The sequence below is a fragment of the Hibiscus syriacus genome, unplaced genomic scaffold (assembly GCF_006381635.1).
Source record: "Hibiscus syriacus cultivar Baekdansim isolate YM2019G1 unplaced genomic scaffold, ASM638163v2 tig00112285_pilon, whole genome shotgun sequence".
Classification (NCBI taxonomy): domain Eukaryota; kingdom Viridiplantae; phylum Streptophyta; class Magnoliopsida; order Malvales; family Malvaceae; genus Hibiscus; species Hibiscus syriacus.
Window position 1 is genome coordinate 1342893 of NW_024063293.1, and position 19146 is coordinate 1362038.

Sequence of the window (19146 nt, forward strand, 5' to 3'; positions counted from 1 at the left end):
GAATACAAAATTTAAACAAGTTGATTGATAATGGATAAAATTTACATAAACATTTAATCAAACAAATTGAATAAAAAATTACAAAAGAAACAGTAATAATATAGAGAGCAAGCATTGCTAATTCTCTCAATGAGGTGATATTAGAGAATCCCTTGCAATCTTTTTTTTTTTTACTTAAAAGTTTAGTTTTACATTATCTTAAGCATTCATATTCCACATTAAAAACAGTAGAACAACGTTGCAATTAAGGGTTATTAGTTTTGATCTAAAATTAGAGTCTTGTTGGGGGTAAGTCCGTTGTTTATCGGTTAAGATTTTAACAATATGATACTACTTAATATTTGTATACATATAACTATTTTTTATAAATTAAAATATATTAAATTATAACTTAAAAGCAAAAGGTAAATTAACCTAATAATATATATGGATTTTATCTAAAAAGAAGAAATGCAAGTAGTATGTATCGAAGATATATATTTGTACGAAAACAAACATGAATACATATTGATCAGACAACGACGACACGTGTTTTCAATCGTTAAATGAGTGTATACTTAGAAGATCATATTTAAACACTTGAACAAACTTATATATAAATAATCTGATATGTGAGATTCTCATGATCAAAACTTCTTAGATTTTGAGTTGGGAAAGACGTATCTTGAACTTGATCAAACTCATATCAGTACGACATACAATATTAGCTTTAGATATTTTTAAATGACGATCATTTTCTTTAATTGTCATATTGATATAAGTCTGATCAAATTCAGTACATGTCTCTGACAACTCTAAATCAACAAATTTTGGTTATGATTCTCAAATTTCATATTGTTCATATTTTTTTTTCAAATGTTTAAATATATATTTTTTAAATAAATTCTCACAAGTGATTGAAGATAAAACTTATACGTCTGCACTCGTGCAAATACATGTCATGTTAGTAAACATGTATCCTAAAAAACGTGTTTTATGAAAAGCACAACTTACGTGAAATGTCTTTATCAATAGGGTGCTATTTTCCTTAATAAACATTTTTCTTATTTATATAAACACTTAATAATAGTGTACTATTCCAACAATTAGGTGTTTGTTACATAATTGGGAATAAATAATTTTAAGACTATTAAAATTATTTAGATTTATTTTATGAATATTTTGTTATACAATTCGAGACGAAAAATAAAATAAAATAGAACTTTTATTATTAAAAGAGAATAGATACAATTTACGGCTAAATCATCCGGGTATTGACAGAATATCGAACTTGAAACTGGTTGAGGCTTGCAATTATGCAGTTTCTTTAAGACAGATTTTCAACCACTCCTTGGTGCTCGAGATGTCTTAGTCGTCTGTCTCCCAAAATACCACAACGATATGGTCAACATACAGTAACACAACTTGCGAGACCACGAACTTTAGCTTGCTAGAGAATATCACTAGGAACAAAACTAAGAAGAAGAAAAGATTTTGAGTTGTGATTAACCTAGTAGGTTAGAACATTATTCATAGTGGTTCCACATAGGATAAAATTGGAAATAATATATTCTAAAAAAAGTAAGGTCATTAATGAGTATCCGAATTAATTTGGAAATAATCAATTAATATTGTATCATATCGAATATATTCTTGAATTGAAAGTCATACCATATCAGTATTTTAATTAAAAGGAAAACTTACAATATTTTTTAATTCATAATATTCAAAAAGATATGTTTCATTTAAGGAAAATATTAATTCGTAGTGAATAAAAATATCTATAAACTTGCACTGGGGAAAAATTGAGAAGAAGAAAAGATTTTGAGTTGTGATTAACCTAGTAAGTTAGCATGGTATTCATGGTGGTTTTACATAGGAGAAAATTCGAAATAATATATTCTTAAAAAAGTAAAGTCATTAATGAGTATCCGAATTAATTTGGAAATAATCAATTAATACTATATCATATTGAATATATTCTTGAATTGCAAGTCATACTATATTAGTAATTTAATTAAAAGGAAAACATAATATTCTTTTAATTCAAAATATTCAAAAAGATATGTTTCATTTAAGGAAAATATTTAATTTGTAATTAGGGATGGCAAACGAGTACAATTTCATGGATTCCGCACCCGCTTCAATTGGGGTGGGGATGGGTATAATTTTAGTGGGTAATGGGCGGCTATGGATTTAGAAAGTGGTACCCGTCGCGGGTAGTGGGTGGGTAATGGGTTTGAGACCTTACCCGCCCCGCATCCGCCTTGCATCTGTCCGCCCCACATCTGCCCGCCCCACATCTGCCCGCCCATCTAAATATCCATTAAATTTTAGACCATTATGAATTTAGGTGAAATTTTTGAGACTAATTTATAAATCCTAATTATGTATAAGATATAAATTGTAATTTAACCAAATATTATGGATAAGTTTATGCATAATTTTTTTTTCAAACCTCTCGTTACTGCGCCAATCTTTCAAACCTCTTGTCTCCACTCTCCAGCTTATTCAGGTACGTTTCTTCCATTTTTACTTGAAATTTAATTTTTGTAAGAGCCATTTCCGTAGTTATTTCGTTTTAAGCTCCTCTGCATTTCGTTTTAAGAGTTTAATTTTTATTTCCTCGTACTGATTTTTAATTAATTTTTAGATTCATCTCAATGTTTGTTTTAAGCTTAATTTCTTAATGTTCTGCAAATCAGTATCTTGTCACTGAGCACCCACGTTTTAGGCCAACAGAGTCAGATTGTTTCTTCTCAAACCTTCATTTTTAATGCCACTAAATATAATTAAGTGTTAAGAGATTCAATGTCTTCCTTGTGCTATATTACTTTCCCCTGTTCTTGTCCCCGAAATTAAATTTATATTTTTTTTATTTTTTACTAATTGTAGAGTTGTCATTAGAATAATGGCATAAAAAAATTATATAGAGTCAAGTAAGCATCTTTTTTTTGGGATGTGTCAAGTAAGCTTCTTTAGTTCAGTATAGTAATATCATTTGTTTTTTTGCTTCTAATCTCTACCGAGAATCTTGTTTTAGGCACCTTCTAAACTATATCTTGAAATGAAACACCAAATTTACTGCTTTTCTTACTGTTAACATATAAATATAGGAGTAAATGAATGTTCTACCCACATCTTTCACATTTATTTCTGATCAGTAAATGCATTGAAGAGAAATCTTTGTAATGATATGGTTGTCTTATCGTTTATGGTTAAAAGGCTGCAATTTTTTTTGCTCATTTAAAAAGGGCCTATGTTGTATTCTCCTTTCTGGAGAGCTATTATTTTAGGAGGTCTTAAATCATCTTAGTTAACTGTTCTCAGCTTTTGTTTTGGTTAAATTCGATGATATTTTCTCATGATTTTGATGGAATAGTTTAGTTCAAAGAAAGCAGATGATAGGGAAATATAAATATATAATGTCCTTGAATCATATGAGTGTAATTCAATTGCCCTTTCCTATTTTACTAAAAAACATAGTTTTCTTTCTTTTATAATACAATATAGATTTTCTTGTTGGATAACATAGTTATAATTTCTAAAGCAAACCGAAGATACGAGAAGTTTATTGCCTAACATATTTATTCAAGCGAAACATGGTCTGCAAGCCCCATACTGAGTTGTCACCGATCGTTGGCCTGAGCTTGAAGTATGAAACAGTACACACATATATGATGCATCCCGTATTCCCATATTTGATTGAAATCATCATGCATTTATTGAAGAATCACTGTTATTGAGTAGTGGGTGTGGGGATGGATTTGAGAATGTACCCACGTGGGCGGGTGTGGATTTGAAATTTTTTACCCATCATGGGTGGTGGATTGAAAAATATTAGGCGGGTATGGGGGAGGCGGTATCCGCACCCGACCCGCCCGTTTGCCATCCCTAGTAAAAATATCCATAAACTTCAACAAATGCACCCTAACCCAAATAGGTTTAATGAGCTTTGATTTGTACCCCATGCTTGCACATAAGACACAATTTGAACATAAATCATTCGATATCTAATGCGTTGGTTTGTGTATATAAATAATTTCCTTGCTTAATATCCTACCAATGTGGGATATGGGTTTTATCATTTTCCTTACAAACACAATTCAATGTACCCTACTTTGAGCATCAATTTCTCATTCATTACTCAACCGTTTTGAGTATATTAAATGCCGTTGTAAAGATATCAAGTAATAAAATATGAATCAATAAATTCATTATTCGATTCTCCATCTTTACACTTAAAAAATATGCCTAAAAGTTTTCAATTTATCACATTTTCCAACAAATCTAATAATTATAACAATAATTTATATCATTAATTAATGTTATGAAATGTACTGATTAAGGTTATAGTTTACAACTTTGTATTATAATGAACGGTTTTAGTTTGTTTCACGCTGTTCGTTTGAATGAAATCATATTAGGGTTTATGCAAAGAGAAATATATTTTAATTGAAGAGAATAAGAATAGAATAAAGTGCTACTCGACCTCCATAATGCAATTTAGAAATCTTATATTATATGATGCGAAAAATATCCATAATCTTTTTTAATAATTTGATGTGATTATAACGATATTGTCTATTCAAAATTTTCTTCATTTATCTACAATGCATATATATTTTACAGATATAATTACTCAAACCCAGAACCTAACCTTTTAAAAAGAGTTACCTTCCAAAGTTCAATAATCTCAATTAATCTACTCGGTTATCAATGAACGTGTAAGAATTAATCGAGTGAGGTTAGAAAGATAGTCAAATTTTATCTCAATTAAACTGAGATTTAAAAGCATGGGCGAAAGGAATTTCTTATTGCTCAGGCTCAGCCAACTAGTGATGTAAACATCAACCAATTACAGTATGGTAGTAGAGTGAAAACAAGGTCAGGAACATAGGTTGAATTAAATCTAAGGATCCTTTTGTATCACTGAAAATATTTTTCATAGTGAAAAATATTTTTCTAAAAAACGTTTTTACGATATTTGTAAGATGTGTAAAACACTTCCACTGGTTGTTAACTTTTTTAGAAATTATTTATTATAAATATCAAATATAATTAAAGATAGTATTTATTATAAAAATTTAATACTAATATTTTTAAAATATTAAAATAATTTATTTCATATTGTTTATGTCAATATTATTTCTACAAATTTATAAATAAAAAAATATTAAAATTAATATATTATATTAAAATAAAAGTATTATATTATATTTTAAAAATTATTAAAATATTACTAGACTATTATACTAATATTAAATACATAAATAATATTATTCATTATTAATAATTAACATTTCTTTTATAAAATTAATAAATAATATAAATCTATTTATAATTTATTATATATTATTAAAATAAGAATATAATATTATATATTATAATAATATAATTGAGTATATTATTATTATAATATTAAAAATACAATAGTATACTATTAAAATATTAATAAATATATTTTAAATATTTTAATAATTAATATTTTTAAAATAATATTAAAATATTATATTATTGTTAAATATATAAAATTTTATTATTTTAAGTATTTATGCTTTGAAGTGAAAAGTTCGAAAAATGACTTAAAGAAAAATCAAACCATATGTCATTTCCAGAAAAAACAAAGAGAATTATGTTGACCAAGAAAATATTTTACTTTGACCAACCTGTTTTCCATGAACCAAAAATGAGGAAAAACATTTTTCGAAAAATGTTTTACGTGAAACAAGCCGTCCCTAGTTCAATGCTCCACTAGTTTACATCCCCAAACAACAAAAATGACACTAATAAAACCAAAGTGTTTTTCTAACAAGGGGAAACTTGTTGATTTACTATCTGAAAGATAATAGTAATAAGAATATGGGAAGGCATTCAGTCCATGCTCCAACTCTTCCGTTTCTCTAACTTTGTACAAAACTCTTCCACAAATTGAACAGTTAATGATATTCAAGATTTTTATAAAAAAAGGTGCCCCATGTTTTTTAATGAGAAAAAGACTCAAGGCCAAGATCTACTACATTTTTATGCAAAATATATATACCATTAGGACATCAGAAATAAGCAAATGCGGAACTCGTGTGGTGCAGGCATCACTTAGCCAGCAACTTAAATGACTAATATAGTTACTGAATATAGGAGATAATAACATGAGATTCTTGTGTACTCAGCAATTTCATTATTGTAAACAAAGCTTTCTAGAACCAAAGTATGCTGAGAATCCAAAGTATATGATTATGCTCCATCATTTCACACTTTTTACTTCCCATAAAATGCATCAAGAAAGTTATGAATGAGATACATTCTAACTCCAAAGTTTCAAACCATTATTGCCTAAGAAAAACATTTTTCCTCCATTATTTTTTAGTATAAGAGTAAACCATATTTATAGTCAACACTAACACACAAGAATCGAGACAATACTAAAGGATATGACTTTAACATCACATAATGAAAGGCATGTTAAGATGCACTTCACAAGAAAGGTATACATACGTTAAAGCATAAGTCTAATTTGGGGAGAAAGTTAGCATAAATTTATGAACGGAAAAAGAATGGCATTCACTAAATTAACTCCAGAAATTTAAACTAATGGAACTTGTAAAAGATAATCCACTTTTACAGGGAATAGAAATCCATAATAGGATTACAAGTACAAAGTATGAACTGGAATTAAAGTGCATCTAAATGAGGGTCTTTAACTTGGAATGCCTAAACAATTCAACTCATTTAGGAACTTTTGTTTGTAAGCTATACTATTTGAACCCATATTCCCTTTATTTTTGTGGCTTAAACTAACTGTGAACAGCTTAATTAAGATTAGCATCAAGAAACTGTTTTGGAAGAATACCCTAAACCCTATGTTCCTAAGAAATCCAATATCCCACCAAGTTAAATCAAAATGCAATTTCTGTCAATGTGATCTTTGTATTAGCTCAAAAAAGTCATAATTTCATCACTCCATGCTGTACCGATCTGATGTATTTAGACACTACATAAAAACACTCCCTTTGCTCACTGGACTACCTAAACTATTGTTCAATATAACCAATTATACATCAGCTAGGTTTGCTAAGGAGTTAAAGATCACCACTTAAACATACAAGGCGATGAAAAAGAATTTAGAATCAAATGTACATCCTTCAAACAACTTCGATACCTCAAATTAACAAATCAAAGACCTTCAAAACAAAAAAAAAATCCGATGTATTTCATTTGCTACAGCTCTAGAAATTCTATCTGCCGACCTAATATTTGGTACTTGAGAAAAAGAATCCCAAGTTCATTTCTATCACAGTTCCTGAAACTTGCAATTTAATAAAGCACATCAAAGAAGAATATTAAAAATAACATTAAAACCATAAAATATCTTGCATTTAAATTCCAACGCACCCAAGTAACATGGGGAAGCAACGCACAAAATCAGAAATAAAATTCGTTTATTTCAAAGTAACAAAATTATTCTTACTTCCACAAAAACAACAGAAAAGCGTTAAAATTTCCATCATTAATGTTTTGTTTGTTTATATAAAATTTATGGAATATCCCAGGGCTTCTGTTCGGGATAGAGACGACCATACCTTGGAGCTGAGGAGTGAGGACGACCTGACATCCAAGCCTGGAATGCTTGTTCAAGATACGTCCCCTGGAATTCCTCACCAACACATATTCCTCGTCGTAGGTACGCGGGGCAAGCCTCTCGAGACACTCCTGGGCGATGTTGACCTCGCATTCTGCTGAGCAAGCGTCGATCTCCTCGAGGCGGATAGAGGTTGGGTCGATCAGCCCGCAGTTAGTCAAGGCACGAAGTAAGGTCTGACCTGCTAGGCCCACAACCTCACGTTTATGGTCTTCAGGGTCGGTGGCGGAGAGCTTGGGAGGAGAGTGAGGGGATACGGTGGATTTGGAAGGTTAGTTTTTGGAGAGTCGAAATTGCCATTTTGGGGGAAGAGGTAGAGAAATATTTTGAGGGACCTTCAGTGTGTTTTTTTTAAAGCAATTTGGTTCGGTTAATCGGAGCTTCCGTTTGCTAGGTGGACTCCCTACAGTTTGGTTGCTTTTCCTTCTTACCAAAAAGATATTATATACACAATTCATTACGTATAATAGGTTCAATAAACTGAAGATATTCTTGATCAAAGTAAAAAGAAAACTAAGGGTAAATTACATATATAATCACCAAACTTTTAGAATGCTTGTATTTTAGTTACCCAACTTTTAAATATTACAATACAATCACTAAACTTTTAATTCGTTTTTTAATAAGATTCCTAACCTTAGATAAAATCCCACCAACTATGGGAAGATACAGATAAGGTCAAAGTGAAAATTTTGAAGATCAATTTGTTCTAGGATTTGAAAAATGATACTTTGGGTGCTTGATTATTTGTTTTTTTTTAATTCTTTTTAAGAGTTTTTGCTTCATTGATTTGATTGCGCATAAAGATATATACACAAATATCGTAGGTATATATTTTCAATGCTTCTATGCTTTAAAGAACAAAGATTTGTCTTAACTTTAAGTAGGCTATGCTTAGTTTTTCATTTTTGCTCTATCAATTATATATATATAGAGAGAGAGAGATGTTCAAGCTTAAACTGTCATTGTTGTTTGTATCGCCTTGTTTTCTGCTACTCACTAGGAGTTCCTATTTCTCTCAAGCTTTCATTCCATGGCTATAATTTTGGTGCTAACTGCTTCTTCCTTTTTTTAAAAAAAAAAGTCAATCCTAATTTGTAGTAACATTGAAGAGAAATAGAAACAGAAAGGGATGTAGATACGGTTGAAAAATTGACTGCTGCAAAACGAAGCATTAACATTGATTGGAAAATAATCAATCAGAACGATAACCGTGTCATGGTAACCCACTGTCTTAGAAACGAATTCGTCCTGATGTGTGTAATTGCTACAATGGATGAATGACCCCTCGAGGTTAACACAACTCTCTAAATTTCGTACACCCGAAAGATGGAGTGGACTTGGTGATACTGCTCTTCTCTCAAAACTTAAAGCAAACACTCCAGGTTTTAAAAAAACCAAGGAGTATGTTTCTAAAGCAAAAATTTGGTTAGAGATATTTCTCTTGAAGTGCCATGTGAAATGGAAAAATAAACATCTATTAATAGGCTCAACATAGGGGTAAAATAGTAAAAGATTCAATAGGAGTTACAAAATAATTAATTGTCATAAAAAATATTCTAATGACCATAAATTATATTAAATATTTTGTAACGGCTATAAACAATAAAATAAACTTTGATAAATAATATTCTATCGGGAGGATCTTATCCAAAAGAAACACATATGAACCGAATCGGACTATGTCAAACGGTTTATACCCAATGTGAAATTCTTTGTCTTGCCAACATTCCTCCATTAATACAAAAGATTTTTTTTTTGTAAAAACAAGAAATTTGAAGTTAAAACACAAGAAGAGCAATAACAAGATTAGTTGCTTAAGCACCAATGAAAGTATCTAAAACTAGAACATAGTGATGATGAGTAATTCTTCTCTTAAATAAGTGGATGAATCTTGAAATTTCTAAGATCAGGGTGAACTCATAACACAAAACTCACCCCTTCATCTAGGGTTGTTCATGGACAGTTAAGAGATTTTTCTAACCATAACCTAACCATTAAGAAACAGTTAACCGTTAATGGTTAACTATTATTAACGGTTCGATTACAGGTTAACCTATTACAATTATTTGTCATTTTTTTTTTGATAATTCATACTACAAAAAATGTAGCACTTAACATATACTTACACCGGTGTAAGTGAATAAAACAAAAAAGTGTAGCATATAACACATACTACACTGGTGTAAGTGAATAAAATAAAAAAGTGTAACACTTAACACATACTTACAACGGTGTAAGTAAATAAAATAAAAAAGTGTATCACTTAACAAATACTTACACTGATGTAAGTATATACATCTCCTAATATCTTAGTACCTAACAATAAACATATAATTATATTGGTGTAAGTATGTTTCTATATTTTCAAAGAAATAAAAAATTAAAATAATAAAAATATATATTAAGTTATTTGAATACAAATTTTATTAAAAAAATATAAAAAATATAAATAATAGAAACTTATATTAAGTTATTTATGTAAAAATATAATAAATTAGAAATTTAATTATAAATTTAATTTATTACTGGTTAAATGTTGGTTAACCGTTTACCAAAATTCTTAACCGTTAACCATCATTTTTAGTGGTTTGGTTAACTGAAACCGTTTAGTATTAACGGTTCGGTTAATTAACATGTTAAACATAACGGTTACACTGATTAACCATTATGGTTAACGCTTTCGAGTTTTTTTTTAACACCCCTACCTTCATCCACCAAAGTCCTCAATGTGTCTACAGAGTATATATACGAATGTATATATATATATAACCCTCTTTCCTCATGATTCTAGTAAATGCGCTAAAAAATAGCTCAACATTTTTCATAGAATGTGGCTAATCCTTCTCACTTACGTAGGTTATTTCATCAGACTATGAAATAATTAAGATTTTTTTCAACAGCGTAATCTCAAAATAGGTAAGGTGAATTTATTGAAGTTCATTTATAACTGAACCACCAAAATTTTAGGATAAGAAATCATTAAAAATAAATATTCAACCCCATTAATCGGTGAATTCAATGTGTCTTTCTCACCAGGAACACAAAAACACTTGGATTTGAATTCATTAAGAGTTTTAATAAAACTCATCTTCTCTAACGGTAAGTTCATCTAGTCCTCAGCGACTAAGACTACACACTCAACTCTGGGTTATGAACTTATTATGAATAGATATTCAACCAAAAATCCATAAATTCATTAAGTCTTTCTCACTAAGACCACTCAAAACCTGGACTACGAATTTATTAAGAGTAATTTAGCTCATCTTGCACATGTACATTATTCGTCATAGGGATAGATAGGTAAAAATGTACACTTAAGAGTTTTTCCATGGCTTCGTTTGACCACGTTAAACTTAGATAAATAAGTTGAGTATCCACCATGAATTCCTCAACCAATGGTTAGACCCATCCCCCTTGACAAATCAAGAACCAACTTCTAACTTTAACCTTTGGTAAGTAGATCAACTAGGTTCCTCTCTAACTTTAATATTCATTTTAAGATACCCCACATTTCTAACTTTTTTTAGCATAGAAATAAATCCACAAGTGTCTTGGATAACGTGTAAACAAATTCTCTTACACATTTACTCATTCATACTTGAGTAAAATTTGTTATTGGTTTAACCATAAAACTATACTTTAACATACACAAATCTTGTTTACACATGATTACATTCTCAAAATTTGGAGAAGTTACTAATCATTAAGATTAGTATGCATAATCTCAAACGATTATGGAATTCTTTATATCTGATCAATAGTCATTTAAGACTTTTTTTATTAAAAAAAAATTAGTTTTCCTAATTTTCATAAGAAGTGTTTAGGAATATAAATTATGAGGAGTTTTAGTTTTTCCTAACAACAGGAAAATTATCTTAAGTTTAAAATAAGAGATTTCAGCACAACTCCTGAGATAGATCATTTCTTTCCTTTCCTCTACTTAGGAAAATTACTCAAAGAGATTTAATAGCTACAATCAATCTTTTAGTAGCAGTAGTGTTTATCACTTTTTATTCATAATATTCAATATATTAGCCTTAAAGAGACCATCACATATTTTATTTACTAGGACTAAATTTGGTATTCTACTCTACCAATTTAATATATACTCTTTTAACTTCTGCACTAAGTTTAAAGAGAGTTTAACTTGTCATAGTATTTTATGAAATTGGAATAGTGAGCATAATAATGAACAATGTATCAGGTAAGTTTCTATGAAATAGAGGTGGTGCACTATGCATGCTTAAGTTCATGCTTATCACATTACTTTTACTCACATTACTTTCTAATAAATCTATATATTTTCTCTTTCTTAAGATCTCTTAAATAATCATGCTTGATACTTTTACTCACAATAGTATCTTATTATGTATAAACATTTTGGGCTCACTACTATCTTAGCATTATCCCTATTCTTTTTAATAGTGATTTATCTCATTTCATAATATCTACTACGTTTTAAAGACTAGCTTAAATGCTCATGCAAAGTAATTCATTCTGACCTCGTATGTAGAATTAACAGGCAACAAGTCAAAATAATCTGACCTCGTAAATAGAATTAACATGCAACAAGTCAAAATAATCTAACCTTGTAGGTATAAACATAATCCCCAAATAGATTTATCCATTCTCACCATGCTTGTGATCTTCACGCTTTGCATCATCATCATCATCACTTAATCAGAATGATCTTGCAATCTTTCAAGATGATCACATCATCAAAATATTCTTTTGACTCTTCTAAACTCGAATGAAGATTATACATACTCTACAACATCTTTATCTCTACTCTAAAGATGAAACAGTAATTCATCTCCAGCATTATCTCTACATTACCACAAACTCTACTTTATTCACAATATTTAACTATTAGTATGTTTATTTATCTAATTTCAATGTATTTTTATCTATCTTGCAATTTAATCTACTTGAATTTATTATATTATGTTTATTTTTTATTTTATTATGTAGAAATTACAATAAAAAACATAAAAGATATAATAAGAGAAAATAATGTAACAAAGAAAAGGAAAATAAAAAGAAAATAACAAAAGAAAGTGAAAAACTAACAAAAACCAAAAATAAAAAATAACAAAAAATAATAATATGTAGCGAAGCTACAGTGCAAATCCAGATGTAGAGTATCACTGTAGTTTTTCTCTACTATAGCGTTGAAAGTGGAGATGGGCTGGAATTGAAATTCATCTTCAAAGTGGAGATTTTCTCTACTCTAGCGATGCACTGGAGATGTTCTAAAAATAATTTACTAACAATAATAAATAATTGATAGTAAAGAACTCTTATATTCTCAATCATGTCTCTTCATTCCAGCTTTATCAATTTCGCCTTCATAAATTTTTAACAGTCATGTTACCTTCATAAATTTCTCAAAAGAAAATTTTTTTCTCAGAAAGAAATTATTAGTATAATAAAAATAATTCATAATTATTTTCATCTTGATTTCCAAGAATCATACTAATTTCCTCAATATATGAATAAATAATTACATATCTTTCACATGAATCGTAAATAATATTCTCTCAAACCGCATGGTTAATATATTATTTTGCATTTATAAATGCAAACAACAACGAAAACGTCAAAAACATTTATTCACATAAATTACCATTATAAATTTCATAACTTATGTGCATTCATTCTTCACAATAACATTTAAATTGCTATAATATGCAATAAATATTTGTTCACAACTCACTTGTACATTTTTTTAATTGTTTAACCGTTCAGTTACCAAGTAAACAACCCAGGCTCTATTTATTTTATATATAATAATATTCATTTCTAATCATGCTTTATTATGCATTAATCTCATGAATTTAAAGGTTCGCTTTCAAATATTTGCATGCCATCAATACAAATATAAAGGTATTTAAAATGTCTTTATATTCGAACGTTTACATGCTATCAATTTCACCTTTGATGTTCCATTATGAAACGATGTTCAATACAAACCATTTCAAAAACTAATTTAATGACAAGAAAAACGCATGCATAGAAAAACATGTTCTCTTACCTCAGTAAATTCTCTATAACATTTACTATAAATTCATGTTATAATACTTTGATTAATTCCATAAAAAAATTATTAATCAAATTTAAAATAAATTGTTATGTTACTAAATAAAAACATAAGCATCCGCAATTAATATTAACCCACAATTAACAGTCAATGAAGAATTCATACACTAAATGCTCATAATCGTCCATTCGTAAAGTTTTTCTTTTACGAATTTATTATTCATACGATTTCAACAATTATTAATATATGAATAATGAACAATGAACAGTTATTTAAGAAACATACCATTACTGTTAAAAATTTCATGTTGACTTCGATAACTATCAACCATGGAGAATCGAATTGGGGTAATTTACCATCGTGGGAATTATCATCATATTTCAACAAAAGTTAGAATTCGCTTCTAAATTGTTGAAAAATAGATTGTTGCAAAACGAGACATTAGAATTGGCTGAAAAATATTAAATAAAATAATCAATTAAAATGATAACCGTGTCGTGGTAATCCACTACCTTAGAAGCGAATTCGCTCCAATACGAGTAATCGGTACAATGGACGAATGTCCCCCTTCGAGGTTAACACAACTCTCCAAATTGTGTACACCTAAAAGATAGAGTGGACTTGGTGGTACTGTTCTTCTCTCAAAACTTAAAGCAACACTCCAAACATATTTATAAAAAAATCATGGAGAATGTTTCTAAAGTTAAAATTTGCTTAGAGATATTTCTCTTGAAGTGTCATATGAAATGGAAAAATAAACATTCATTTATACGCTCAACATAGGGGTAAAATGGTAAAATATACAATAGCAATTACAGAATAATTAATTGTCATAAACTATATCAAATATTTTGTAACGGCTATAAACGGTAAAATAAACTATGATAAATAATATTTTACTTGGAGGATCTTATCTAAAAGAAACACTTATGAACTGAATCGGACAACGCCAAACATTTTATATCCAATGTGAAATTCTTTGTATTACAAACAGATACATGTTTTAGTACTTAAATTTTCTATAGGTACATATTCTTGTCTTTGCTGAATATTTCTCACTTTGTTTTTGGATTTTTTTTATCTTAATTGTTTTGACTTTATTTTATTGACAGTAGTAAAGTGTACCCTCCATTTGTAGGTTCCATTGTCTTTGACGAAAGATTGAAAAAGCTCTCTACTTGGTATTTGTGGACTAAATTCCAGCAGGTATCAGCTGATGGATCTGCACTTATACTTCCATAGGGTAAATGTTAGCAAATTTTTAAATTCCATTGCTGTCAATTTTAGTTTTAGTACTTGAGCAACTATGACTCTCATGGAATCAATAATTTTTTTAAACAAGAATAGGGCTTGTATTGAACTATGGAGCATTAAAGTTCCAAGTATGGAAATAGGCTTTGACCTACCCCATTTGATATCCCCACCGAATTGTTCAAGTTCAGTTTTAACCATACTTGAACTTCATTCAATTGGATTTGACTTTTAAGTGTGAAGTTGCTGGGCTCGTTAAAGAAGAAGGTGTGAATTTCATCGTTAAAAAAGAAGAAGAGTTAACAGCAGGTAAGGCACCACGTCGGATAAAACTAACGGGTAGGCAACGTCAGAGATTTTAGTGAAAACGAATTAAAAGTTCAATGATTATATTGTAAGTTTTAAAAATTGGCGACCAAAATGCAAAAGCCCTAAAAGCTCGGTGACTATTTATGTAGTTACCCTAAAATTAATTTTATGTTATGCACTGTATAGAATATACATGATAACTTTTACTCTCCTTTAAAGTGAGTTTTGAAAACTGATAATATATTTTCTAGTTAGAGATTAAAATTTGAATTTCAAAATTAATACATTTCATAAATTAAATTGTAAGAATAAATTTCAAATATATATATATATATAATTATTTATTTATGAAATAAACAAAATTATTTATATACAATATAGAAATGTAAAACTATACTTGGTCTTTATTATACTAAACTGGAGTTTTTATTTCTCAACAGCTTAAATTTCTAAAGTTAACGTTTGGTTTATTTTTGGAAGTTTACATTTGACATTTGCAACGAAAAACGAAAAAAGGGTTCAAAGTCCAGCCAGCAGCTTAACATTTGGTCCAATTAGACAGGGCGTCCTTGATGTTTTCCCGTCTTACTGTTCCATAGGGACACTGAACTAACAGCATCGACCCTTTGCAGCAAACGGTGAATTATCGATATATGTGGGATTCCCCAATACCATATCAACAACCATTTCTGCAGTTCCCAAAGCCTGAAAATTAAACAAATAAACTTATGGCCGATTCATCGATTCGAGTGCAAACAAGCAAGGAAAGACCCACATTGCCTATTCCAAAATGGAACAACACAGGAAATTTACCATAGAGAGCCCTCCTCCTTCATGACCAGTTGCGAGGAACAAGTTCGACAGACCAGGAACAGGTCCTATGACCGGCTTCCCGTCAGGCACTGATATACAAGTAAAGACATTGTTTCGGTAATTTGTTATGTCGATCAAATTGTTCTACATGGATAAGTTTCAAAATAGCTGAGTATCCCGATGGTATGGAATATTCCGTGTGACGAAATACACATGGACTTACTGTAAGGGCGTAGTCCTACTCTCACTTTTCTGTTCTTGATGAAATCTGTGAGGGGCAGTTCTTTTAGTTTGGGAAAGAACTCTCCGGCTCGTTTCCATATATGATGGACGATAGAGTCGTCTACCTCGGTGTTGAACCCAGAAAACTGACGGCTGCTTCCTAGGATGGATTGAATTTACGAAAAAAGCATGTACAACAACAAATTAACATGAGCAACTGGACATGAACACAAAGAACAACTGGAACAAAAGATATCATAATAAAGCTCATTTATGCATTCTATTTTCCAGAAGTGTGGGCATATACCATAGAAGTAAATGGTAATTTCATCTCTCAGATTATGTAAAAATAAGATCTAAACGTTAGAATTGAAAGACTTTCTTAAGATCAGGAAAACAAACAACATTATGAAGTTCAAATTCAATACACTCTTATGCTTCTTTTCCATACCAAAATTATCATTTCACCATGTTTCGATGAACATTTAAAAGCCAAGCATTGAGAATAAAGTGTAACATTATACCTAGAACAAGATTTCCCATTGTGTCAATTGTGGCTGTCATTGAAACAGACAGGGTTTGGCTCTGATTGTTCTGCCCTGAAGTAAACACTGCATTTTGATAGTCGACATAACCAACTTCCATCAAACCATGATTCAGTTGAAGGGGATTAAAATTCTCAATCACAAGAAGATGACCCTGTAGTGGGTATCAAAGACAAGGCAAAGATTACGTATTCTAAAAAAATATTCATGGAAGATGCATCACAGAATAGCATTACCAAAATATCATCATGATATATCAAAGATAGATGAAATATATACAGAATTAAAAATGTGACATAATAGACAGATGAAATATGAAAACTTAAATTATACAAATTCATTATATCTTCTCACCTTACGAGGCATTACAAGGGCATCCAATTTAACATTTGAATCTTTCAACAGGTCATGCATAAGAGACCGACTCCAACAACCAGCTGCAACTATAATGGCCTTACCATACAAGGTGTTATTGGAAGTCTGAACAGCTTCATACTCCCCAATACTAGTAGATCTGAACAACATAAGCTAAAAAAGTTACACTTAGACCCGAATACCGGTACACAAATATGTTTTGTCTCTTCATCTCATCATTAATGTACTGCAGAAGAATAACGACATACCTCACTAAACCTGTAACTGGCTCATGGTAGAACTCTGCATATCTACCTTTCGGTGCAAAGGATCTGTTAACCTATAGATCATGGTAGTCTATGTTATTTACAAATATGCTAACGTCGAAGCAATCATAGCGCTGTGTACTGTTACAAAACTAAAAGAATAATAATAAAGACACCTTTTCAATATATGAAATTGCGCGATGAGCATCCAACTGGCAGTCATCAGGTGCAAAAGCAGCCCCTCCATCAGCACCAACATAAATGAAAGGTTCCTTGGAATGCAGTTCATCACTGGACAAATACTCTGCTCTCAACCCAGCTTCAGACAGCTGACTCACTTTCTTCCTCAACATAACTGAATCCTCAGGAGTTCTACCAACAAGCAAGCTTCCTACAGCTCAAAACACCGTGTATTCCAAGATTTCCAAAGATGTTAAATCAAAATTTCAACTTTTTAAAACAGATAACAAAAGAATGTGACTTAATACCTGTCTTCTTCCAACCCAATACTTGAAGTGAGTCCATGCCTTGGTCCCGAATCGACTCGGCCAACATCTTCCATAGTTGATGACTTCTTTTAGTAAGTTCCCATGTATCACTTGTTGGATTTTTATGTGCCATCCATATGTAGCCCTGTCCTACACCCAATAGAAGTTTAGGAAATGCAAAGTAAAAACCGGGGCCGGTCGGTGTGAGGAAGATAACATTTCTAAAAACATGGGTTTACCTGCACCGGTGGATCCGGAGCAAGGTACGGCCTTATCAACGACTGCAACGGATAGATCCGATTTGGTTAAAAACTGTCGGGCGATTGTTAACCCGATGATTCCAGCACCCACAATCACGACGTCGAGAGAACGGGAAGAAGCCTTCACCGATTCTGAACCCGAAAAACGTACGGATTCGGGTCGGGTTGATCTGGTTCCGTTGACTGAGAGTGAAAGCTTTTTCGTTGGGATTTTGGAGCCGAACAGGCCTGATTGAAACGTGAAGGAACGTAATCCATTTTCATTAACTGAAGCGCCGACATCTGTGGTAAAAAGGTTGGAGGAGCTTCGGGAGTTAACTGCAATTAAAGTTGAAGCCATGGCTTATGCTGATTCTGCTTTGATGGTGATGTTTGAGTCAACTCACCTGTAATCGAGAAAAAGGTTCAAACTGGGCTGTTTTTGTTTTAACGATTTGACCAAACTAACACACTTTAACCGAATATCTTCCTTATTAGTACTGTTTGTTCTATATTTCTCGAAGTGCCTTTCGGTTGAGATAGCGAAAGATACATTCCGGAGACGCGCTTTACCTGATTTTATGCTGAATTGGATGCCACGTGTGAAAGTCGCATCCCCGGGACGCGCTTTACCTTTATTTTGTTGATTCAGTTGCCACGTATGAAAGACGACTTTCATTAAATGTCTTAAATGCCCATCCGATTTTTCCCTAATTACTACTCATCCTCTCCCTATATAAACACCCTCAACCCCCCTTATTCTTCACACCAAAATCAATCTTTTCTTTTTTTATATAACTTAAATTCTCTAAATCTTTTAGTTTTAAATTTCTTATTAGTGATAAGAAATTTATTTTTCAGTTATTATTTTTTAAATAGTTATTATATTTTATATTAATATAATTATATAAATATTATTTTTATTAAAATAATATTTATATAATTATTATTTATTTAAATTTATTAATTAATTATTTTTTGTGCTAATTATTTTTTTT

At 30.5% G+C, this 19146-nt stretch overlaps 1 protein-coding gene across 1 annotated transcript; it reads right to left on the reverse strand.

Moving 5' to 3' along the window:
• Positions 1–15690: 15690 nt before the first annotated feature.
• LOC120177227 (glycine oxidase-like) lies at positions 15691–18538 on the reverse strand. The gene is made up of 9 exons (XM_039183448.1): positions 18149–18538; positions 17910–18059; positions 17598–17812; positions 17425–17495; positions 17156–17315; positions 16781–16955; positions 16258–16416; positions 16035–16123; positions 15691–15926 (listed from the first exon to the last, which is right to left on the reverse strand). The coding sequence occupies exons 1-9, from the start codon at positions 18507–18509 to the stop codon at positions 15831–15833; spliced, it is 1476 nt and encodes a 491-aa protein (XP_039039379.1). The 5' UTR covers positions 18510–18538; the 3' UTR covers positions 15691–15830.
• Between the last annotated feature and the right edge of the window lie 608 nt (positions 18539–19146).